Genomic DNA, 22,700 nt, shown 5'->3' with positions numbered 1-22,700 from the left:
AAGGATGGATTGGTCTGCAGATGCTCTGTCTTTATGAAAAATTAAATAAGGAGGTTTAGAAACTCTTTTTGATGAAGTAATAGCTATCAAAAAAGCTGTTTCCAGGAAAGAAACTTTAAATCTACCTTAGCTGCAAGTTCAAAAGGGGAAGAACGAATGCCTGTAAAATCAAAGTTAGTTCCCAAGGAGGAATAGGATCTTTGACTGTGGGATGAAATAAAAAGGTACCTCTGAGAAAAGCGTTGCACAGTTTTGATGAAGCTAGAGAGGAAGAGTTCCTCTCCAATGTGAAAATATGAAATAGCTGCCAATTGAAGTTTTATAGTGGAACAGCTGGCTCCATTTTGGAAGACGAAAGCCAGGTAATCCAGAACTACTGGGATAGGACCATAAAAGGCTCTATTAGCTTCTGTTGAGCCCAGATAGAGAATCTTTTCCATTTACTCTTGTAGATTTTTCTGGTACATGTTTTGTGAGAGGAAATCAGAATCTCTTGGTCCAGGGATAAAAGCTTGGAATGTCTAGCCATCATTGGAACTGGAGAAACCATGAGGTCAATTTTAGGCCTTAAAGATCTGGCTGAGGGATGGGACAGTAGATCTGGAAGTGGTTCCAGTGTCCGGGGAGGGCAAATCAGGTGAGACCAAAGGAAGGCAAACCAGATTTGGTGAGGCCAAAAAGAAGCAATGAGGATTACTCTGCTCTTCAACTGGTGCGCTTTCTGAAGACATTTGGGAATAAGGGGTAAAGGAGGGAATGCATAAAGTAATTTGGGGGCAGCCAAGCATGGACTAGAGCATCTCTTGGTGACTGTCCCGGAGGAGGAATCAAGGCAAAGAATCTGCTGCATTTGTTGTTGGGGGGGGGGGGACGCAAAGAGATTTCAGCAAGGTTGTCCCCATTTGAGGAAGATCATGTTTCCCACTGACTGATTTAGAAACCACTCATGAGGCATCCGTAAAACTCTGCTGAGTCTGTCTGCTAGAATGCTGTATGCCCCTGGAATGCAGTTGCAGTTAGAAAGCGGTTGGTACATATCATCCATTGCCACATTCTCACTGCTTCTGGACACAGAGGGTAAGATCTGGTTCCTCCTTGCTTGCTTATGTACCACACTGTGGACATACTGTCAGTCTGAATTGCAACAGTCCCTACAGTGAGAAAGTTGTGTAGTGCTTGCAAAGCTAGAAGGACTGCTCTCATCTCTAGGATGCTGATATGCAAGATGGTCTCCTGAGAAGTCCATGTGCCTTGGACAGTCTATCCCAGAAAATGCCCCCCCCCCCCAATCAGGGAGGCATCTGTGGTCGGTATGGCATTTGGTGTGGGAAGAAAAAAGGGGCATCCTTGGTTGATTTTTGAGGAATGAAGCCATCAAAGGAAAAAATCTTTGCAAACACGTAATAGCTTGATCGGTTGGTTCAGTGGGTGACGGTGTAAAGACCACACTGGACTGATAACATCCACTGTAGGATTCTCATGTGCAAGCGTGCTGTAGGTAATAGAGTTATCATGGCAGCCATCATCGAGTCTAACGCCCTGAGCACTAACTTTGTTGGAGCATCCAGAACTGCTAGGATCTGCAAGATATGCAGCCTCAGGGCCGAAACTCTGTCTGGAGGTAGGTAGGCCATAGTTTTCATTATGTCCAAATGTGCTCCAATAAAGTCCATCAGCTGAACAGGTAGTAACTGTGACTTCTGCATGTTGATGGTTATGCTGAGGGTGGGAGCTAGTTGCAACAGGTAGTCCCTGGCTTGGATGAGTAGATGCCTAGTCAAAGCAGTTAGGAGACAGTCATCCAGATAAGGAAACACGTGAAATCCTTACAGTCTGAGATGAGCTCCAACTACCACCATGCATTTGGTGAACACCCTGGGAGCTGTGGCGAATCCAAATGGGAGCACTCGAAATTGGTAATGGCTGGCTTCCGGCCTGAAATGAAGATACCATCTGGAGCACCTGTCCATTTTGATATGGTAGTATGCATGCTTCAGGTCTACTGAGCACATCCAGTTGTCCATCTTCTGAAGAGGTAGGATGGACTGAATTGTGACCATCCTGAATTTCCAGTTCTTCCCTGATTTGTTCAGAGATGTTAGATCCAAAATTGGCCTTAGGTCCCCTGCCTTCTTTGGTACTAAAAAGAACCTACAGTAGATGCCCAATCAGACTTGGTCAGGAGGGACCTCCTGGATGACTTTTTGTGGAGCAGCTTTGTAATTTCTACAGCTGCTGCCTCCCTCTGATTGAGTGGCAGGCACATCAGGGAGGTAAGTATTTTGTTTGGGGAGATTTAAAAAGGGAATGGAGTATCCTCTGCATATGATCCTTTGTGCACCCATCTATCATTTCTGATGGCTATGCAGGCTTCTGGGTGCAAGGATAAGCACCCCGACTGCTTCCAGAGAAGGGCAGTCAAGAAAATTTCAGGGGTGCTGAAAAGGTCTGTCTGAAAAGGAACCTCAAGAGCCTTGATTTTGTGGACCCCTTCTTCCCTGGGGGCAGCGTCTAGCACTATAAATGTTCCCCCCCCTTGCCCCAGAGGAAAAAGTCTCCTTGAGATTCTTGAAAAAGACCTTGTGACTTTCTTGAAACACAGTTTTTTAGCCCCACGCTGATTCCTGGAGAAAGGATCTTTGTGGTGTAGAAAAACAAATTCTAATAGCATGCAAGGTCTTTCCATTTTTCTCATTATGGGAGAGTGTGTCACTGACTGTGGGGCAAAACAATGATGAACCATCAAAGGTTGTACTGACAAATGACACACTGAAAGGTTCCACAAAGTCACAAAATTGCATCCAGGCATGATGCCTAATGGCAGTGCCGAACTGCCAGCCACTGAGGTGCCTTCTGCAGCATGGGAAATCAACCTCATGGATGAGTTGGATATTGACTGAAGAGTGACCATTCTGGAGGAAAAGGTCTTGTGTTCCTCATCAGATAGGGACTCAGGGACCAAGCTAGATAGTTCTTTGATTAATTCCCCTCTGTAGCTGGTATAATGTGATAAGTAGTTTAGCGCTCGCAAAGCAAATGTGGTCGAAGAGTAAACCCTCTTTCTAAATCTGTTCAAAGCCCTAGACTCCCTGTTAGGGGGATGAACATTGGAGCTTTCCTGAGTCAGCTCCTTTTTGGTGGCTGCCGCAACAACCAAGGCATCTACTGGGATCCCTTTGGTCCAATGCAATCTGTCTATGGGGGCACTGAGTACCTTATCCACCCATTTGGGTATGGGTTCTACAGTGTCCTATTCCTTCCATGCCTTGGTAAATAGTAAATCAATATGTGGATCTGCGGGGGAGGGACACCCAGGATGTAGATGGGCCGGTGGCAAAAGCCTCCAAAAGCACTGTTGCCTCTGGGTTAGGGTTTTGGGAGGACCATCCATCATTTTGAAGGAGGATCTCTAAGATGTCTTGCAAAGGAGACATCATCAGGTGGAGATCTTGGGTCCCCTCCCCATCCTTGAAGTCAGTGTCAGTAGTGACCAATTCCTGAGAGGAATTGAAGTGTCTCCTTTTACACTTTTTCCATGGGGACCTCCCCGTTGGGATGCTCTGGGGAGGTATTGGAAGAAATCTGGGGTTCCACAGTTGGAAAACGATGAAGAATTTTAGGACCAGCTGCCCCAGTGGTAGACATGAGGTCTCAACCACAGATTCCATGGAGGTGGGGATCGATCTGACAGTGGGAGAACCCGGGAGTCCCCTAGGGAGGGGCAAGACCCTCTCCACCACCTTGAAGGCAGATGAACTACAAGGATCTGAACGTCATCCCTACAGAGCCAAAGTTGTTGCAGCAGACTTCTCCAGAGCCCCCGCAATCCTCTGTTCTGAAGGGGGAGTGGGTGCTGAGCTGTTGAACACCTAGACTCCGAAGAGAAACAACAGCTCTGAAAATTTCAAAGTTTAAGTAAGCCCTCCCAGACTCAACGTCTAAGCTTTGGCTCCAAGATGTACTAGGCCCCGATGCTGTTGGGACCGATCACATCAGGGAGGTGGTCGGACTCAAAGTAATAACTAATATCGGATCTGATGTCTTGGTTCTCAGGGCCATCATATCAGACAACTCAGAAGCAAAAGGTCGGATCACAGAAGGAGCTACAAGACAGAAGGGAGAATGTCTGCTCATGGATCCAGAAGGGGACGGATCTCGCAAAACCTCCATCTGGATTTGTTTCTTGAGAAATTGTCTCATCTGTCTATCCACTTCATGCTCGGACAAGCTCTGGGAAGACCTGACAGAAGAGGAAGCTGATCGTGGCTTTTCGGAGAGGTCTCCTTGAGAGGAGAACTCTGTGCTGAGACACCTGACCCCAAAGTGACAGGGGGAGCACGGGGAGCCAAAGGAGAAGAGACCAGGACTGTTGGATCTGAAGGTCCCGGATCCAAGGTTTTTGGAGCCTTTTTTTGGCACCTTGGAGGAAGATCTCTCCAGGGAAAGTTTCCTATGTTCCCTGACCTCCTTAAGTTTCTTAACAGGGGTTTGAGCCCCTGAAGTGGAAGGCACACATGGAAGCAACCCCTTTAATACAAGCTTGTTCCTACAGTCTTGCCAGCACCCATGTATTAAACCCCTCACAAATGTCACAAAAACTGTCCTGATGCGCTGGACCTAGGCAGTAAATGCACTCCCTGTGGGCATCAGATAAGGGAATCTTGTGCCTACATGAACTGCATTTTATTAAAACCCAACGGTTTATTGGGCTTATCAGCCATGATAAACCAAAAGAAATCTACCTACACTTAGGAGAAAAAGGAGAAGGAGGAAGAAAGGACCGGATGGAAGAAAACCACAGGAAAGTCTAGCTAGACCAAATTTTCTTTTATATATAAATTAAGATCTAAGAGGTAAAAATGGTAGGAGAGGATCAAAAAAAGATCAAGAAATCATGGCTCAAGGTTGACTTACGATTAAGCAAAAAAAAAAACTTTTGACAGGAGCTCTCAGAGTAGCTAAACCTCAATGCTTTTCGAATGAGTGGCAAACGAGATCTGGGGTAATCTGGGAGAATAAGGCATTATAGGATGGAGAGGAGGAGCTTTAACTTCAAATCCTAAGCTTGTAAAGCAGCTGAGTTGGATCTGAGGGTCGGATCTGAAACTTACAGGTTCAGGAATGAATGAAAATGACAACATCAGATCTCTGTTTATCTTGGGGGGAGGGGGAGGTTGTCTGCAAACAAAAGCAGGTTTAGAGGGATAATTCCTTTGGAACTTGGAAATAGGAGAAACAAAAATATGCTTCAGTTCCTGAATGGTCTTCCCCTTATCCTGCAGAGACTTAAAAAGCTCAGCAGATGCAGAACCAAATAGGTTCTTATTATCAAGAGAAGCATCCAACATTTTAACCTTAATGTCATCAGGCAAAGACTGGAGATGAAGCCAAGAGTAGCATCTCAAAGCAGAACTAAAAGCAGCAGCTCTAGAAGAGTCATCAACAGCATCATAACTACATTTAATAGAGTGTCAGGCTATTTGACAAGAGAAGTTAGTAAAGAAAGGACTGAGGGCTTCCATTCAGAATTAGGAAGGTCACAGACAGCCTGGAAGCCTGAGAAAGAAGGGCTAAAATATACCCAGTCATATGGATTTGGTAATTAATAGCCCAAAATGCCAAGGTGGCAGCAGTATAGACTTTCTTGCTTAGTCTTTCCACGGCCTTACTGTCCTTGTCTGAAGGAAGCAGTTTAGTAGAAGGCAAACGCTTAGAAGGTTTGTCAGACAAGACAAATAACACAGAAGCTTCAGCAGAAAGACATTTGTAGAGAAACTTACAGTCCTCAGACACCTTGTAAAAAACCTGTCAGACTTCTTAGGAGCTGGAGGTTGACAGTCTAGGGTCACAGAAGCAGCAGAAAAGGTATAGAAAAGGCCTGCCAAAACAGGGGGTACAGCAGGGGGCTAAAGGGACACCATCTGGAGGAGCTCATAATACCTCTCCTGACTGTCAGAAACCTGAGAGCAGTCCCATTTAAGGTACTCCATCATACTAGAAATAGTATCCCCAAAAGAGAGTTCTTCAAAAAGAGAGTCTGGGCTAATACAGTGTTCCTCTTCACAGCCATAATCCAAAAGACAAGGAATATGAGAGGAATATGCCAAAGACTACTCCCCAAAATCCAAGTCCTCTTCACAGGAGTCCTGCTCTCTGGGTGTCTTAAGTAGGGTAGAGGACCAAAGGGGAGCAGATACAGAAACTTCTTGGGGAGGCTTCACTGCCATCAATACATTAAACAACACCTGGGTAAAATACTGCCATTCACACTGGGGATCTTTAGTAGCAGGGTAAATATGCTTAGTTTTTTGTTTTTTCTTTTGAGGGATGTCTGCCCTAAACACCCTAGGAGGTTCAGACCCTTGCCTACATTCAATTAACATAGTAGGAATCCCCATCCAAACAAGTATCAGTGAATCCTCCTCAGACCCTATGAAATGATCAGCTGAGGTTCCCCCTCAACATCTGGAACGGACGTCTGCAAAGCCTCTGAGGATGTGCAAGAAGTCGGATCCATGCCAGCATCCAATACTGTCATGGCAGAGGAATCCAACATAACCTGGTGATCATCTGGGCCTACACCAGCCTTTGATACAGCTGTCTGGGGGAGGTGGGACAGCAGCCAAATCAGACTTGACTCTTTTGGCCTTTTTCTTGGCAGGCAGCTGATCTTCAGGACAGGAGAATTCTGCCATCACACCCTGTGCCAACAATTTAAAATGCTGGTTATCCAGGTAGGTGGACAAGGAGGATATATGACTATGTAGAGTCTTAGGGACAAATGCCTGACAGATAGAACACTGTGTATGGTCGTGAGAAGCACCCAAGCAAAAGAGAACTGCTCATGACGATTCTTATAGGGAATCTGCCTCCCACACTAACATTTTCTCTTTCTGGATGACATGTAAACCTACAACACTGAAAAAGAAAGATAAGAAGAAACCCTAATGGGGCACTTATCTAAAACAGGGTTTGGTAGCCAGCACAGAAGAAGGTGCGTTCAGACCAATTTGATGATGGCATTTGGAAAGGCAGCAAAGAAGTTTTGAGGTATGTACATCCATATGTCACCTTTATGCCCTACATCTTGAGCAGGAAGCATACAGTGATGTACGATGTCTATAAAATTCTAAGGCTTTGGAATACTGGCCGGACATTGGGCTACCCCTTGGCAGGGAATCCCTTTAGTAAAGAATACTGCAACAGTGATAATGGAAGGACATCTGCTTTTCTTGATCCTTTTCTAAAAAGTGGCAGTACTTTTATTAAGTACTAATGATTCTTCCCTTGGGAATATTTTTCCCACATCTGGATATCAAATTAAAAGAATTTAAATAGCACAGAATTGACAGAGAGAGAAATACATGACTGAGACATGAACTGGTGGGAACAGAGACAGCAATGTATCAGATAATATACTGTATCATTAGTTAGGAGATCCAAGTACCTGCCATGTCATTATGACTTGGATGCTCTGTACACCAAGCACTGCAAATGCAAACTCAGGCAAATTATGGTGTGCAAGTATACACATCATAACTGAAAATATCCAGATAGCTGGACCACTACTGCAGGAATTCATAATATGATTGGAAATTAGCCTTGGGTAGATGTCAGTCCCTGGGGCTTATATTTCTCAGCAGCTGCAAGTCAACAGATGTAGTCTTAAACTGTAATCATTACAGATTGCCCAGCTATAAGAGAAAATGCACCACACACCTTACTCTACTGTTATGGTACCCAGGAAGTGGAACACAGAGCAAATTTATCAACAAATGTTCTTGAAGAAAGCTAAAAGAGCCTAGAGAGTTTTGAGATTCTATAAAAGCATCCCCAAAATGTAAAAAGGCAATTTTAAACAACACACTAAATATGCCTCCAATTATATGCACAGATGGATAAATATGTAAAAATCCATATTTTTGGGAAGAAAACAATAAATCAAGCAGGGAAGAAATAGACAGGGAATTGTTATGGCTAGGCTTGTATAGGACCTAGGTCCAATAGCCTAGTACCAGCCTATGAACCTATGAATTTACTTAATGCAAAGACAAAAAGTGACACCTACTTGTCACCCCTAAATCTTAGTCGATTGCGGCGAATCACCTAAGTCCCTCTAAACACACACAACACAATCAATTTGTCATCTCATACTTTCTCTCTAACACTTAGGGAGAGCATACGTTTAATAAAAACTTTATTTTCTCCCCAGTATATATTCCACTCCTTCCCCTCCACTACCATTCCATCTTTTTTTCCAATAAACATCTTTACTAAATCATCACTTATGACACTGGCAATCTTACATTTATACAAATGAAAAACAAATAACATTGAGACCACGTTGGTTACATACATTATATATCACAGACACCATTGAAGCAACTGTAGTTGCAAACATTATACATCACTTATAATCTATCTAGTCACCGTCAGTTAAGCATCATATGACTCATTCAACCTTGGTCCTTCTCTGCATATATTATTTCCACAATTCCCATTTTTTCCTATGTAGTTTGCTCCTTCCCTTTTCTGAAGATACCAATTCAGTTGTTTAATCTCTGTTTCTATATTCACTACTTCTAATAATGTTGTTCTACACTTTGTTTTCCATTTTCCAGTAATTGCTTTTTTGGCAGCCAGCATTAGACTCAGCAAGGCTTTACTATGTATAGGCAATTCTGATTCTGTATCGTAGCTCAAAAAAATCATCACCTAGTCAATGCAATTTGCTCACTCAGCATCTCCGACAGAGCGGTCCACAGAAAATCCCTAAAGTCTGCCAGTTCACTTCACTCCCAAAAAATATGTTCCTAGCCACCTCTTTCCTGCCCTTCACACCTCCAACATTTGCTATCCACCTGAGGAAAAATTCTGGAGTCTACTTGAGGTATAAAAAGGGTCTATATCACATTACTGAATACTTACAACACTGAACGTTACATGGTCGACACCATATGTTCTAAGTTGCAAGTATTCGAAAATTAAAGCGGAAATCTCCGTAGAGAAGATTTCTGTTTACTGCACTGTAGTGCGATCTCGAAGTTGGTATATTTAAAGAGCAGGGGGTGTAGGGGGTGCAGGCAGGCTTGCCCCCCTGCTTAAAACATTTAGGTAAGTTTTTCCTTTTTTTAATTTTTTTTTTTATTTAATTTTCGAGTACTTGCAACTTTGAACATATGGTGTCGACCATATAACATTCGATGTTGCAAGTATTTGATAACGTAATATAGACCCGTATAAAAATACCTATGTAAACACTTATAGGCAAAGATCCTAAATCGCCTAGACTTTGTTGCATACTTGGGAGATTCACATATGTCCTCCCACTGTCTCTTTGTGAATTGCTTATCAAATCTCTCTTCCCACTCCTTTCTAAGCTCTTCTGACTGACTCTTATAGTTATCATGCAATATTTTATATGCTCTTTTAATTATTCCTTTTGTAATGGCAGCTTCTGTTCTAGATTCTATTAAGAACTCTATCAGGGATGGTCTTTCATTTAAGAGCCTCCTATTTCTTTCTCTTTGCTTACACTACCATTCCTTCTTGACCATTTTTCTTGATCTCCAAAAGTTCTGGTTTAAAGCAGTATCAGTTTCCTCTGTTCTTAAATGCCTACACAGAATTCAAGACTTAGCCAATTACACCAAGGACTCCTTCCAATCCAGATTTATTAGGAAAGCTTCTAACCTTTTTAGTACGCCACTCAGTCATGCAAACATTTACTGATGAATACTTGTAAACTAGCTGAAAATCATCTTGGTACCCAGAGTCAGTAACCTCACTTCCTCACAATAAATGCTTATAGCTAGCCTGCAACCTCTAGGTAAAATTCTCTTAACATTTTCTGTAAACAGATTCTCTCTCTTCTGTACTAGATAGCACTTTTCTCTATATTGAACAACTTGGCTTTAGACCAGATTTTATGAATGAAAGGTCTTTCCTTCCTATTTCAAGCTACCCACCATGTTTTCAAAAACAAAAACACAGATAATAACCTTCGTACAGGGAGTTTATCTGATATGTGCAGTCAGACCAACCATCTTGCCCCTCTCTCCTCTTTAATTCTAGCTTCTCAGTTACCTTTCAAATGGATTCAAGTACAATGTTATCTTACACTTTCTTCTAGTATCACTGAAAATGCAGGTTTTCCGCAAAGCTCTGTCACTGGATCTTCTCTTTCTCTTTTTTTTTTGTCAACACACATTAAATTGATCTACCTGACCTTTTATTTGTACTATTCCTTGATTACCAGATTATCTCCTTCTCCTAAAATGTAAAAGGAACTTCCATCTGATTTCGTTTTTTGACAGTAAGCTCCATATTAATTATTCTAAAACCAGATCAATGATCTTTTGAATGTCTCTGGGATGTTGCATAACTCTTCTCTTCTCCAAATTAAAGATTATAAATACACTGGAGTCTCTTGTGATCCATCACTCTCTCCTCCAACTCACAGTGACCATACAGTTAAAAATATACTCGGACATATAAAAGCAGCTTACAAAATTATTCAGTTTCTCAATCTGGATACTTTCCATGCCATAGTCAGAGCAGTTCTCTTCCTTCCACAGTAGGCAGTTCCTGTATTATCCTTATCCTAAAATACGCATACCCTTCAGTTAACACTAAGTAATGCTGCTTCACTATTAGCACATCTCAAAGAATTTATCACACACACATAATGACCAAACACACTGCATACCAATCAGTGAAAGAACTATCCTTTCATTTGCCTCTGTTTTACAAAATGCTGAATAAGAACCTCTGTCTCATCCCCTTGCCATCCAGTTCTCCTTGTATTTCTCTTCTTGCATTCTCAGTTCTAAACATGCTGACACTCACACTAGAGAGATCTAGATTTACCTTTCTAGCACTGAAAGGTCTTTCTCTAAACTTGCCCCTGCAATCTACAACTGCTAGCTACCTGATATAAGAAGTTTCTCTACTCGATGCAGTTTTAGAAAAACATTTATTTTTTTCTTTACCTTAAACAATGTTCTTATGTAAATGTATTCCTCATCCTTCGTCCACCAATCTCCTTCCTCAAACCTTCTACTATTCTTTTTGTCCCTTCCTATTCCTCTCTTTTTCTCCTTTATAGCATATATCCCACTTGCTCTTCCTTCCTTTCATGCCTTAAACATTTCTCACCCTATTAGCTTCATACTCTTATTACACTACAAAACAAGTTGCTTCTTGCTCATATCTCTGTTAAACTGAACTTAATATGTTACTGTAATGCTAATTTTTTATCCATTTCTTACTACTGGTCATTAATGAATGTTGTGAAGATTAATGCATCTGCTTGCTAATCGTATTAAGCTGTTAAAATGATACACTGATTTGTGTCACATTTATTGCTCCTATTTTGTCTGATATCCTGTTGCATGTTAAAATTGTTATAGCCTTCTTACCCTAGAAGCCCGTATTGTATTAGCCAAATATGTCCTAATCCCCAAAACTGAACATGTCTTACCACTAACTGCTCTGCATGTACCACACAACACAAAATACAAGTAGCCAAAAATAAAATATTGAGATATGCTCTTCACAAAGATATAAACTGCCATCACTGTACCCTATATGAAAAGGCAGACTGTCTTCCTATTACCATCCTATTGCTAAAAAAGCCACTTCTCTCCTAAGCACTCTGACATTCAAAATGCTTACGCCTGGCTACTGCCCATTCCTTAAAAGGCGATTCCAAATTAGAGAAGAAAGCTACTCGCTTAGAAGTACCTCAGAAAATGCTCTCATTTTACTCAGACCTAGATTCAAATGAGCCACTGCAGAAAAAGCCCTTTCAAGAGTGTGACCTGCCATATGACATCAACAACCTATGGACACAAGAAACCTTGCAACAATACAACCATTTAAACAGAATCTTAGAAAACATTTGCAGGAGGAATCTAAGTGTGTCTGCTTCTGATACACTGGCTAACATCTGCAGATGTTATGACCGATGTAGTATTATATACAATCTTTTTAACACCACTGTAATGCTCTAAACAGGCTGCTGTATCTTGTTAAAACCATTGCATTGCTGTATTGTGGGTTTACTATATATTGTACATTCCTCTGATATCTGTACTGCTGCACAATATGTTTATATTTAGCATGTTTACATTCCACTGATGTTTGAACTATACTACCCAAGTTGTGAATGAAAAAGGTCAAAAGAACAGTTCACCTATCTAGTTAACAAAATGTAAATAAAATACATTTCCAAATATACTATTTTTGTCTATGTATTCCTTCATAACTTTGTGACAAAATCCAGTTTCTTGAACTAGGCCACCTACCCGGCTAGTGAATAGAAATGAAGTAATATAAGACTACATCAGAATACATGTAGTTAAAAAGTGGTGCAGACCTGTTTATAAAACATGGTTATTAGGACTCAAAACATATGAATGATTAAAGTGACAGGGAAAGGGAGGCAGTCCTGCACAATGAGCCTTCTTTTGGAACATCTGAAGTGAAGCTTTACTATGTTCATTAAAAGGTTCACTGCTGCAGGAATTCATAGTATGAATAAGAAAATACAAGGCACTCTACCCTCACGTCTTAGAAAGGGTAGATACTCCACAGCATGCTCATGCAGAAAAGCACAAGTAAAGCTTGTCTGTCCTTTCTATCTCTTCAATGGTATTCTTAATTTGTAAAGTTCCAAGAACGTGCAAACAGAGTTCTCAACTAGTTATATGTCACTTGTACATCTATAATACAAAAAGTAGTTTATTGTTCTGTTTAACAAAAGACAAAGGCAAATGGATGGAGTAATTAAAAGAAAATTCAGAGAGTTAGGCAGCTCTGTGGTGTAGATGGAGAAAACCATAACTATGCTATAGACAACCAGAGTTAGATTAGCAGCCTGGGTGCCTGTAGCAGCTGGTTGGGGAGGATAGCATTGAGTTGCCGTTGCCAGCTCAACCATCCTGAGAGGAGGGAGGAGGTTCTAACTTGTCACATCAGCAATAATAGTGGGAGCGCTAGATGTAATGAGCTGGCCAAGCCTGCACTGCCGTAATTCATTTGCACTATGCAGCAGGGAGAAATCTGGCCATATGAATGCATGCTTCCCCTCAAAAGGCAGCAACTGTGAGCTTGGAGAAGTCAACAATGGGAGAGGGAGGTGCTCCCAAAGATGAGGGAGATCACCTACCCGCCATCCCCGAGCCAGCAAGTAGACTTACTCCCTACTACCCTTCTCTCACTGTGGAATGGAGGGCTGATTGTAATTCCTGAGCAATAACAAATGTGCTGTAGGGCTCTCACTTAGTCTGGGAATACCACCGTAGTAATATATAAAGGATTCATTTTCAGAAATGCCCAGTGTTTATGGACAGCTGCACATGGCTGAATGAGATAAATAAAGAAGCCATCACACAGAAGAATGAACAAATAAATACAAAAACTAATAGTGCTGTTTTGCCTTTATTTTAACAAAATTTCCAATGGCTATACATTAAGTATTTTAAAATGCATTTATTAACTGACTATGGTTCCTTACACATTAATGCATGCAAAATAGGAATCCTTCTGACTGAGGTGACTGCTACCAACAAAGCTTTTTTATTAGTACAACATTTTATGTATGCTAAACTAACATGATCACGAGGTAGAGAACATCTTATTTACAAAGTTCAAATACTAATCAGGAACTGCAAAAAATCTTAATGGAGTCAAATGAAGGATCTCCTTCTAGAATTGCTAGGCCGTGATTATAGTGAGTAGCACAGACAATGCAAAAATTAAGCACTGATCTAGATGCTGGACGTATTTTCCTTTATCTATGCCTCAAAATGAAAACCTGTCCCAAAGAATTCCCATGAGTAAAGCCTTCCATTTTTTAAGGAAGGAAAATATTCATCTGTGGGAATAACAGATGGCTGCTTGGTATCAAACAAAAATTTTCTTTGCTGCAAGAAACAGAGACATGACGTCTGAATGCAGAATTAAGCTTTTATTTTTAGTTTATAATTGTGGACATGGATTTTACATGATGCAAAAGGTGTCGCTCACAGCTGCCTAGTATGGGAAAGCCCAAAGCTAAACAGATGATGTTGAATCAGATGGCAAGCATACTGATCCAGTCCTGGACATCCCCATTTTTATGCTAAAATGAGAAATGTTTTTATGCCTACTTTTCACTCCAGAGAGACTGAAATTTCTTACAGTGCTTGACAGTGTGCTGTTCTGCTGAGATGGAACATATCCGAACTGCCTGCTTCCAGCATATCACAGCTAGTTTGCAAAGTGGATGGGGTAGGTATGGCCACCATTACTGTTATGCTGTCTGCGATGATCTGCAAAGTCAGAGGTCTCAGGTATGACTTGAAGGTAGTCAAGGCCAGCTGAGACAGCAGACATGTTTGATGCTGATGAAGTTCCCTCTGGGATGGAGTTTGCAGGTCTTACATATTCAGGTTCTAGACACAGGTTTATCAAGTATAATATGAGGAGTATGTTGAGAGATTCTGATCTAAAATTAAAGGAAAATGGGCAATCTGGCAGCTACCAACATAAATCCTTCCCAAAGCAGTTAGTAAGGGAGGGATGGGGTCTAGAGGATAAGAATTCTTGTACCAAAGATTCTAAAGGTGTCAATGTATTTTCCCTCAATTGGAATTTGGCATTTGGGTCAATGTGTATATATAGCCAACAGCTTTGAGAAATGCCCAAGCAGTCAATTATTTCTGTTTTGACATTAAGAAGAAAAAAGTTCACCAGCATCAGCTTCACCCTGCTATGAGGTAAAATATTCATCTAAGATCTGGTATTCGGGATGGCCCCTAAGTATCTCTTGTTACAGAACAACAGCAGACTTGATTTTTGAACAATGAAACAGATAACAAGACTCTGAAAACCCTGCAGTGTGTGCTGAACTACAAAGGTACATTGCCTGATTCAAGCAACTGCCCACATTAGGGCAGATATGAACTTCCAAAAGTCTGAGCTGGGAAAATACTAAAGCAAGAGATTTAATGCACACTCTGGATACAAAAGAAGGGTCAGATGCAAACAAGTGATGTGGTAACTTAAGTCCCTCACACAAAATGTAAGAAGCTGCCAGTCAGCTTTGAGGATGGAGATGCTCACCATAAACATATCCCTCCTGCATTAAGAAAGGGAGCAGTGTTTGTAGCAATAACATGCCGAACGCCAACTGCTTTGTCTTCAAAAGCTTGTCCAAATTTGTGAACTCTAACATAGGTCTCTACAGAATACCTTTTTCTGCACTTAGAACATTTTTGAAAAAAAAAACACATCTTTCCTTGATCTACCAAAGGTACAGGTCATTCTGTGTGACTGTCTTGTACATGCCAAAGTGAAGGTAGAGCCAAGAAGACCACAGCTGTTCACGTAACTGAGACTGACTTCAAAACAGAAGTTGCACAAATTCTATGATATAATCTTTCCACACCACCTTGCTAACCTATCTGTCTACAGCATCAGGCTTCACAACACCCCTGAGTGGTTTGTTATTTCCCCAAAATGCCTACCATGTCAGGCATTACTGCCTGCTTACCACACATGTCAAGGATTTGTCTCGCTCTATCATCTGGTAAGGTGACAACGGTTTCCTTAAGAGCAGACAGGTCAAGAATTACATGTTCAGCCAATGGGCCAGGTAGGATCTCATTTCTTCAAACCAGGTGGCTGTGACTCAAGCTCCAGAGATAAAACACACTCTACATCATTAAACTAAAGAGCCAAACGCTGTAATTTAGGTACATTAAATTACAGCAACTCAGCATATTTTGGGTAATGCTAAAAGTTTGACAGCATCTTTAAAATTGGTATTTTATTAAACTTAGCACTTCACAAAGAGGTATTTTCTGCAGGAGTGGCAGGGAATCATTGTTCTTGGAGTCTGTGTCCAGACCAACACTAGAGGCAATCTGTGTTGTACAAGCCAAGGACTTCTTGTACTCCTTACAGTATTTAGAAGGCGAGGGTAGAATAGAGACTTTTTTCTCTCTTTACTGAAAAGGACCAGATACAGGAGATTTAAGAGGAGTTACTAAAACCCGAGCTGTATTCTGTAATGAATCAAAAAATTCCTTTTCAAATATTTAAAACCTACTGAAGACAAAGGAAAAAATATTACACATTTAGAAGACCGGCATATGATCCCTGAATGCCTTAGCACTGGAAGCCTGCAGCACAAACATTATAGCTGGCTGTGATACAGCTATCGGTCTTTCAGTCCCCAGTCACTATGTGTTACTGCCATAACAACTGGGATCTCATTCTAAAAAGGAGTGCTAAAACACAGAAAGTCTCCAGACTTAACAGTGGAAAACATCTGGGTTAAAGCACTGCTGCAGATGTATACGAGTTAATGTCCAGTTTGAGGGAATAATTTCTCATAATTTGGAAAGTTCCCATACTGGCCACCATCATGAAAACTGTAACAGGAATTTAAGTAGGCTACTCCACCATTGGAACTGCTGTTGAGACAGTGAAAGAAGTGGTAGGGAGAACAGAGGAAGGGCAACAACTGTACAGTGGATGAATGCAACAACCAGATGAAAACAGGGTTACCATCTGTCCCTCTTTGTGAGGGACAGTCCCACTTTGGGCAGTTGTGTCCTGCAAAACAAACTAAAAAATAGCAAATGTCCTGAGATTTTAAGACAAAATATATTTCTTAAGTTTTCTTTAATAGTTGCATAAAACAGTTATTTTGTATTTGAAACACATAAATATTATATGAAATAGCATAAGCAACTCAAATGCTACAAAATAAGCTTTTATTCTGGCAAAAAAGTGAGGTTCTGTCCTTTGCACTGCTGGGGGTATGTTTTGTCCTGCTAAATCTCACATTTCTACAAAAAATGCCCCACTTTGGGCATATGAAAATATGGCAACCCTAGAGGAAAACCACTCTCAGTCTGTACAAAAGGATTGAGCCATCCTGATTTCAAATGCCTGTCCATGAAAAGTACTCAGCGTATGTACCAAAGTTTTTAACGAGGGAGAACAAACAAGAGTAAGGGAAAGCAGTTTTATGCTCTAAAAGACAAACTGCTAGGCTCTCATATCTATTTTTTTATTATACATAGCACAATGTACATAAACTGCTCTATCGCCATTCTGCCCTAAATAAGAAATACATGGATAGTGATAGCTTTTGGCAGGAATCTTAACACCTGCAAGAGGACTTATTGGGGAATTCTTCTACAGCTATCACTAGAAATGGTAAACCATGTGCACAGTTTAGATAAAAAAAAGAAACTCATCACTTACTTAATAAAGAAAAGGATAAGACCTAGAAATGATCAACAATGAAGTGGCATGACCATTAACTGCAGTTGACAAAAATTGAGTAAGACGTGTGGTGCACTCTTTTTTTCTTTCTTTTTTTGTGCACTTTTTTTTATAGCGGAGCTTCTTGTAGTGTTCACTGCTCCAGATCACATTCATGCATCACAGAAGTATATGACTCCTGAAACTAATCAGGCTGGGCAGCGACATCTGCCTAATGCTAATTCATGCTCATAACATGAACTCTTCCCACAATGATTCTTATATCAGTTTTAACTCAAGGGAAACTAAACAAGTGACCGGTTCAACAGCTCATTAAAGGAAACTTTGCTAAAAAGGTGGTAAATGAAAAAGACAATTTTTGCAAGCTGACAAGATATAAAAATGCGCTGTTATGCCATTACATAAATTCTGACCTTCTTGAAATGTCAAATTCTATTTACTCTGCACAGTACATCAATGTCAGATTAAAATCTAAAATTGAACTGAAGTCTTTGGTTCCAGTGTTATTCTACAACATTAACTACTACTCTCTTAAAAAATCATTTATGCTGAAGGAGCTCTTGGTAACTTGTTGTGAGCTGAAAGAAAAGAAAAATCCAAATTTCTCAGCACCAGTTTAGCATTCTCGTGAAGTACTATGCTATTCCAAAGATGGAAGTGATATGAAAAAATGTAAAACTGCTCTCACTTCACTCATTATGAAAACTGCAAAAATCCAAAAATAAAGATCGCAGATTAGTAATCCAGATGCCAATCTGCTAAAGAGTTTTGTAAGGGGCAACAATTAAAAGTTATGTCTCCAGTATTTTTAAGAATAAAACTATGTTATTGTGCAGTCGCCATTTGTGCTGGAATAGCCAAGGTAATACAAAATAATCTATTTCAAATCCAAAGAACGCTTTGCACAGTACAGTGAACTTCTCCTTCCACTTCTTTTGCTTTCTTTTTCTTCCTCGGGAGTGCCACAAATCATTTTGTAAACGTAGCAGCAAAAAATTCTGTTTGGTTTCTGTTCTATGTGAACAATAGTATCTCTATCAAAGAACAATCCATGACTGTAGGTCTGCAGTGAGAGAAAAAAACACGAAAGTGTCTAAGCATTTTAATTAAATCACTATGTCAACAAAGTACTTAATGTGACATTCAGTGCTATGATAAATACAGAACTGGATTTTAAATATTCACACATATAAACTTCATTTACAGCTAATCACTAGTGCAAGCACCCATATTCTGCTTACTTAAACACAGTAATAAATTCTGTAGTTGGATGAGAGAACCCAAGTGCAAGAAAAAAAAACTTGGCTATGATACTAATTGTGTAATTTTAATACTGTAAGTTTAGCAAACAAAACACCTCAACACAGTTAGTTTGATAAAGTACATCTAGGACAGTCGCGATATATAAACAGGTTTCAGCTAACAATGTAGCAATCAGTTTTGTGACATTTTCATCCAACAGCTTGCCCTATTTACTGAATGGTCTACGGCATTGACACTACCATCTGTATTCCTGTCAACACTTATCTGGCAGCAACAAGATTATTGCATGGATGGTGGGATGACAAAGTAATAACACTACCCTGATAAACTGTAGCAATGTTTAAAGAGTGCAGTGAAGAACAATGACAGCTGCCAGTGACTGATATTGTATAAAAGTAAGGTTGTCTTCCCTCACAGTAACAGCGTGATATTTTTAGAAATAGTATGTGATACAAAGCCTGCAATATATGCAGAAAGAAATATGCAGCAAACAAGTGTGATTAGCCTACCAAAAATGTGTTTGCAGGACACCAAAATATGCTGTGGGCTTAAAACATTAGTAAGAGATGACTATGATAATAGAGGCTTGCAGAAAAATAGAGGCTTGCTGAAACAGCATGAAAAGCTAAACATATACTAAGACTTAATTGACAGAATGGATCTAACAAAGGGAAATGGCCAATAGTGCAAAAAGAAATGGCTATCTTGTCACAGAATACACCCTGGTCTTCTCAGAAACTGATAAGGAAACAGAAAACCGGTGTGGTCCACAATATTCTCAGAAACTGATTAAGGGACAGAAACAGTAAAGCCACAGATATGTCAAGAATGTTTCAAGAAGATTTAAACTCAGACTGTATAAATAGTGACTGAAAACAACTGGTTGGGAGGACATTTGATCATGAAGTGAGAGTTGTTTGAGGAGGTGCTGTGTGTCTGTCAAGAAGCCACGTTATAAAGAAAATGTTAATATTTCAACAGTAGCGTGTGGTCAGTCATATTAATAAATATTATATTAAGTACGAATACAGTTGTACAGTGTCTTGGTCTGCTGTTTGCTATTTTAACAGTGGTGAGCCAGTCTAGGTTTGAATCTTTTATAATATACTCATACCAGTCCACTACGACAAATGCTTGGTTATCCACATTGGCACCAACATCAGTGCAGTAGGTATTGATCAGCTCAGCAGTATCTATTATTTCCAAACTTCAGTGAAGCTGAGACTTTATCTCTGCATCTGCTCCAAGATGTTTCACCATCATTTTTGGTAGAATTATATAAAGTAAAACTGGATTCCCTCATAGTAATAACATGTAGTTGATAGAAACATATATAGAATTTGGTAGAAATGTTTTCCTTCACAGTAACAGAGGTTTGGTAAAACTGCTTTCTATCATAGTAACAGTGTGATGTTTTTAGAACACAGCATCTGCAAGTACAGAAAAAAATATGCAGTAAACAAATATGATTAGCTTAACAGAATGTGCTTGTGTGAAACAAAAAGTGCTTCAATACAGGAGAAGAATGTTTCAGAAAGGATGAACTACATAAAAGTGACTGTAAAAAACTTTCTGGTGGACATTTTTGTAATTTTGAGTCAGCTGAGGAAGTGCAGTGTATCAGACAGTGATCTGTGTTATATAAAGAAAATGTTGTAATCTTGACAGTAGCGCTTGGTTGGCTTGTTTCAATAAACCAGTAAATAGGAATATACAACTGTACACTGTGTGTGACCTGCTGATAATTCTATTCAACAGTGGCATGCCAGGCTTAATTTGAACCTTTAAATATTCGTAAAAGTACTACGACAAGCACTAGTTAATATTTTGTTGGTGACAACCTCCATCCAGTCAGTATTGACCAGCTCAGCAGTATCAAGTACTTTCAAGTCGGTGAAACCGAGATTTCTTCTTTGCATCTGCTCAGGATTTGCTACAAGAGAAGGAATTTCAAGTTTGCAGTTTTGTCTACAGACTGATTACCTGTTATCCATTACTGAAAACGGTAAACCAATATATGAAATAACATGGACACCATCAAGGACATAAGTGCTAAATGCACACATTCAGTGGCCATAAACTTAAACCAGACACCTGATAAAGTTTGGACATTATTACGTCAGTGGTATGAACAAGGCAGTAGTGATATTAAATGTAATAAAGCATTATTTGATATAAATAGAAGTGACAAAGTTTATATGTGTAAATGGATCCACTGTTTTGATCAGTATGTACAAAAGTAAAATTGAACACCTTAACTGTGGAAACAGATATCCTTGTTTTTGTTTAACATGTCATAAAACTATGTTACAGCAATTGTCAGTAAAAACTACGCAGGACAAGTCAAAATTGTCAGATGAAGTCAAAAGGCATTTTGTAATGCTAGCTTCTACCTTTTATAGAAAATTCCTATAATTTTAGATCATACTAAAAGCTTACAGGTTATACAGACCACTGAAATGTTTTAGACCTACTGTTCACTGTGGGATGCTTTTAACAAAGATAAAGAATTATCAGACAAATAGCTGGGTGATAAGTTGACAAAGCTTAATGAAAAACACTTGCAAATGTTAAAGAAACATGACATACAGGTTAGGAAGTATATGCAAGATGTTTTAGACATTTTGACTAGGGTGGATGTTGTTATACATGCGGCTATGGATACACAGGAAAATATGGGTAGGGAGACTGACAAAGAAGCTCTTACACGTGAGTTACAGGATGCATAACAGAAACTTTTGAATGCCATGGCAAAATAAGTAGAATTACATGTTAAGACAGGGGACTTGCAGAAACAGCTACAAGAGTATACAGTTGCAAATGCAGACTTACAGAGACATGTGTCGAACATGTTATTTCAGATTAAGTTTCTGACAGGATGCTAGTCTCAGAAATACAAAAGAGACTAATACATGCATTTTTGGAACAAGTAAAAGGAGTACAAGTGACATTAAGTGTATTTATGAGAAAACTGCTGACAGATTAGAGCAATGTGTTCATAAGGTAATGAAAGGGAGAGTAATGACTGACAATGGAGATATTTTTAAGCATATTTTTCTTTTCTTGGTACTGATGAAGGTGGGTTTGAAATAGAAGGTGCAGTAGGATGGCAGAAGTAGAAAAAGGTAACGGGATGAGAACAGTGACATACTGGTTCATAGGCTGGTACTAGGCTATCGGCCCTAGGGCCTATACAAGCCTAGCCAAACAATTCCCCGGATATTTCTTCCCACAATATTTACTTCCCTGGACCCCTGTCTAGCAGGGTGACTGACGTGATCCCCGGGGTGAATTTCCTATCTCCCATCCAATCGTCAAGGTTCCTTTTGCAGAGGGCCAAGGAGGCACTCTGCTTGACATGTATGGGCAGTCTATTCCAGAGTATGGGTAGTCTCTGGGTCAGGAACCAATCCCCCCAGCATGTTTTGTTCATTGTGATGACAAGGTTTAGATCCCTGGAGCATGTGGCTCTAAGGGATTGGGATTTCTTTAAGTGGAGCATGTCCAACAGCTCAGGGTTTGACATGGCCTTGTATGTTAAGCAGAGATTGCCTCTGAGTAGACGATATGCCACAGAGTATAGCTGGAGTTTTTTTAGACGGTCAGCATAGGGCATCTGCTTTAGGCCTGTGATTCTTTTAGTGGGGTATTTCTGCAGCCTTTCCAGCTGTTGCAGATGTCTTGTGAGGTACATACCAAATGGGGCATTGTACTCTATAATGGGTCTAAATGAGGGATGAGTACAGTGGGACAATGACCTCCTTTTTTCTGGATGAAAAGCCCTTAGTGATGAGATGTTCCTCATAGAAGGATTTCCTGACTGTTGTGGCGATGTGGTTATCGAAGGCGAGACCACTGTCCACCTGTGTCCCTGAGTCTCTCATCACACTTTCAGTGTTTAGTGTACTGCCACCTATATGGTAATTCATGGGTACATGTTTTTTCCCCAAAGGGTATAAATATACATTCCTTGGCATTAAGCTTGAGCCCATGGCTCTGGCACCAAGCATCTGTTTCTGTAAGGCCCTTTTGTAGAATATCCACAGCATTTGGGGATTCAATAATGGCTCCCAGTTTGCAGTCATCTGCGAACTTTGTTAGACAGAGTCCCTTAGCATTGGCCTGTACTTCAGAGATGTAGATGCCAAACAAGA

At 40.2% G+C, this 22,700-nt stretch overlaps 1 protein-coding gene across 1 annotated transcript in view; it reads right to left on the bottom strand.

The window, feature by feature from the left end:
* Window positions 1–17,051: 17,051 nt before the first annotated feature.
* Window positions 17,052–22,700, bottom strand: part of DCAF17 (DDB1 and CUL4 associated factor 17) — a 1,410,723-nt gene continuing 1,405,074 nt past the window's right edge. Inside the window, exon 14 of the mRNA XM_044075525.1 lies at window positions 17,052–18,346. Coding sequence (XP_043931460.1) covers window positions 18,161–18,346 — 186 coding nt within the window. The 3' untranslated portion in view covers window positions 17,052–18,160. The remainder of the gene's footprint in view (window positions 18,347–22,700) is intronic.

The sequence above is a fragment of the Protopterus annectens genome, chromosome 6.part1 (assembly GCF_019279795.1).
Source record: "Protopterus annectens isolate FY-2018-M chromosome 6.part1, PAN1.0, whole genome shotgun sequence".
Classification (NCBI taxonomy): domain Eukaryota; kingdom Metazoa; phylum Chordata; order Ceratodontiformes; family Protopteridae; genus Protopterus; species Protopterus annectens.
The sequence above is the reverse complement of the archived record's forward strand: the minus strand, read 5'-3'. Positions and strand labels throughout refer to the sequence as shown.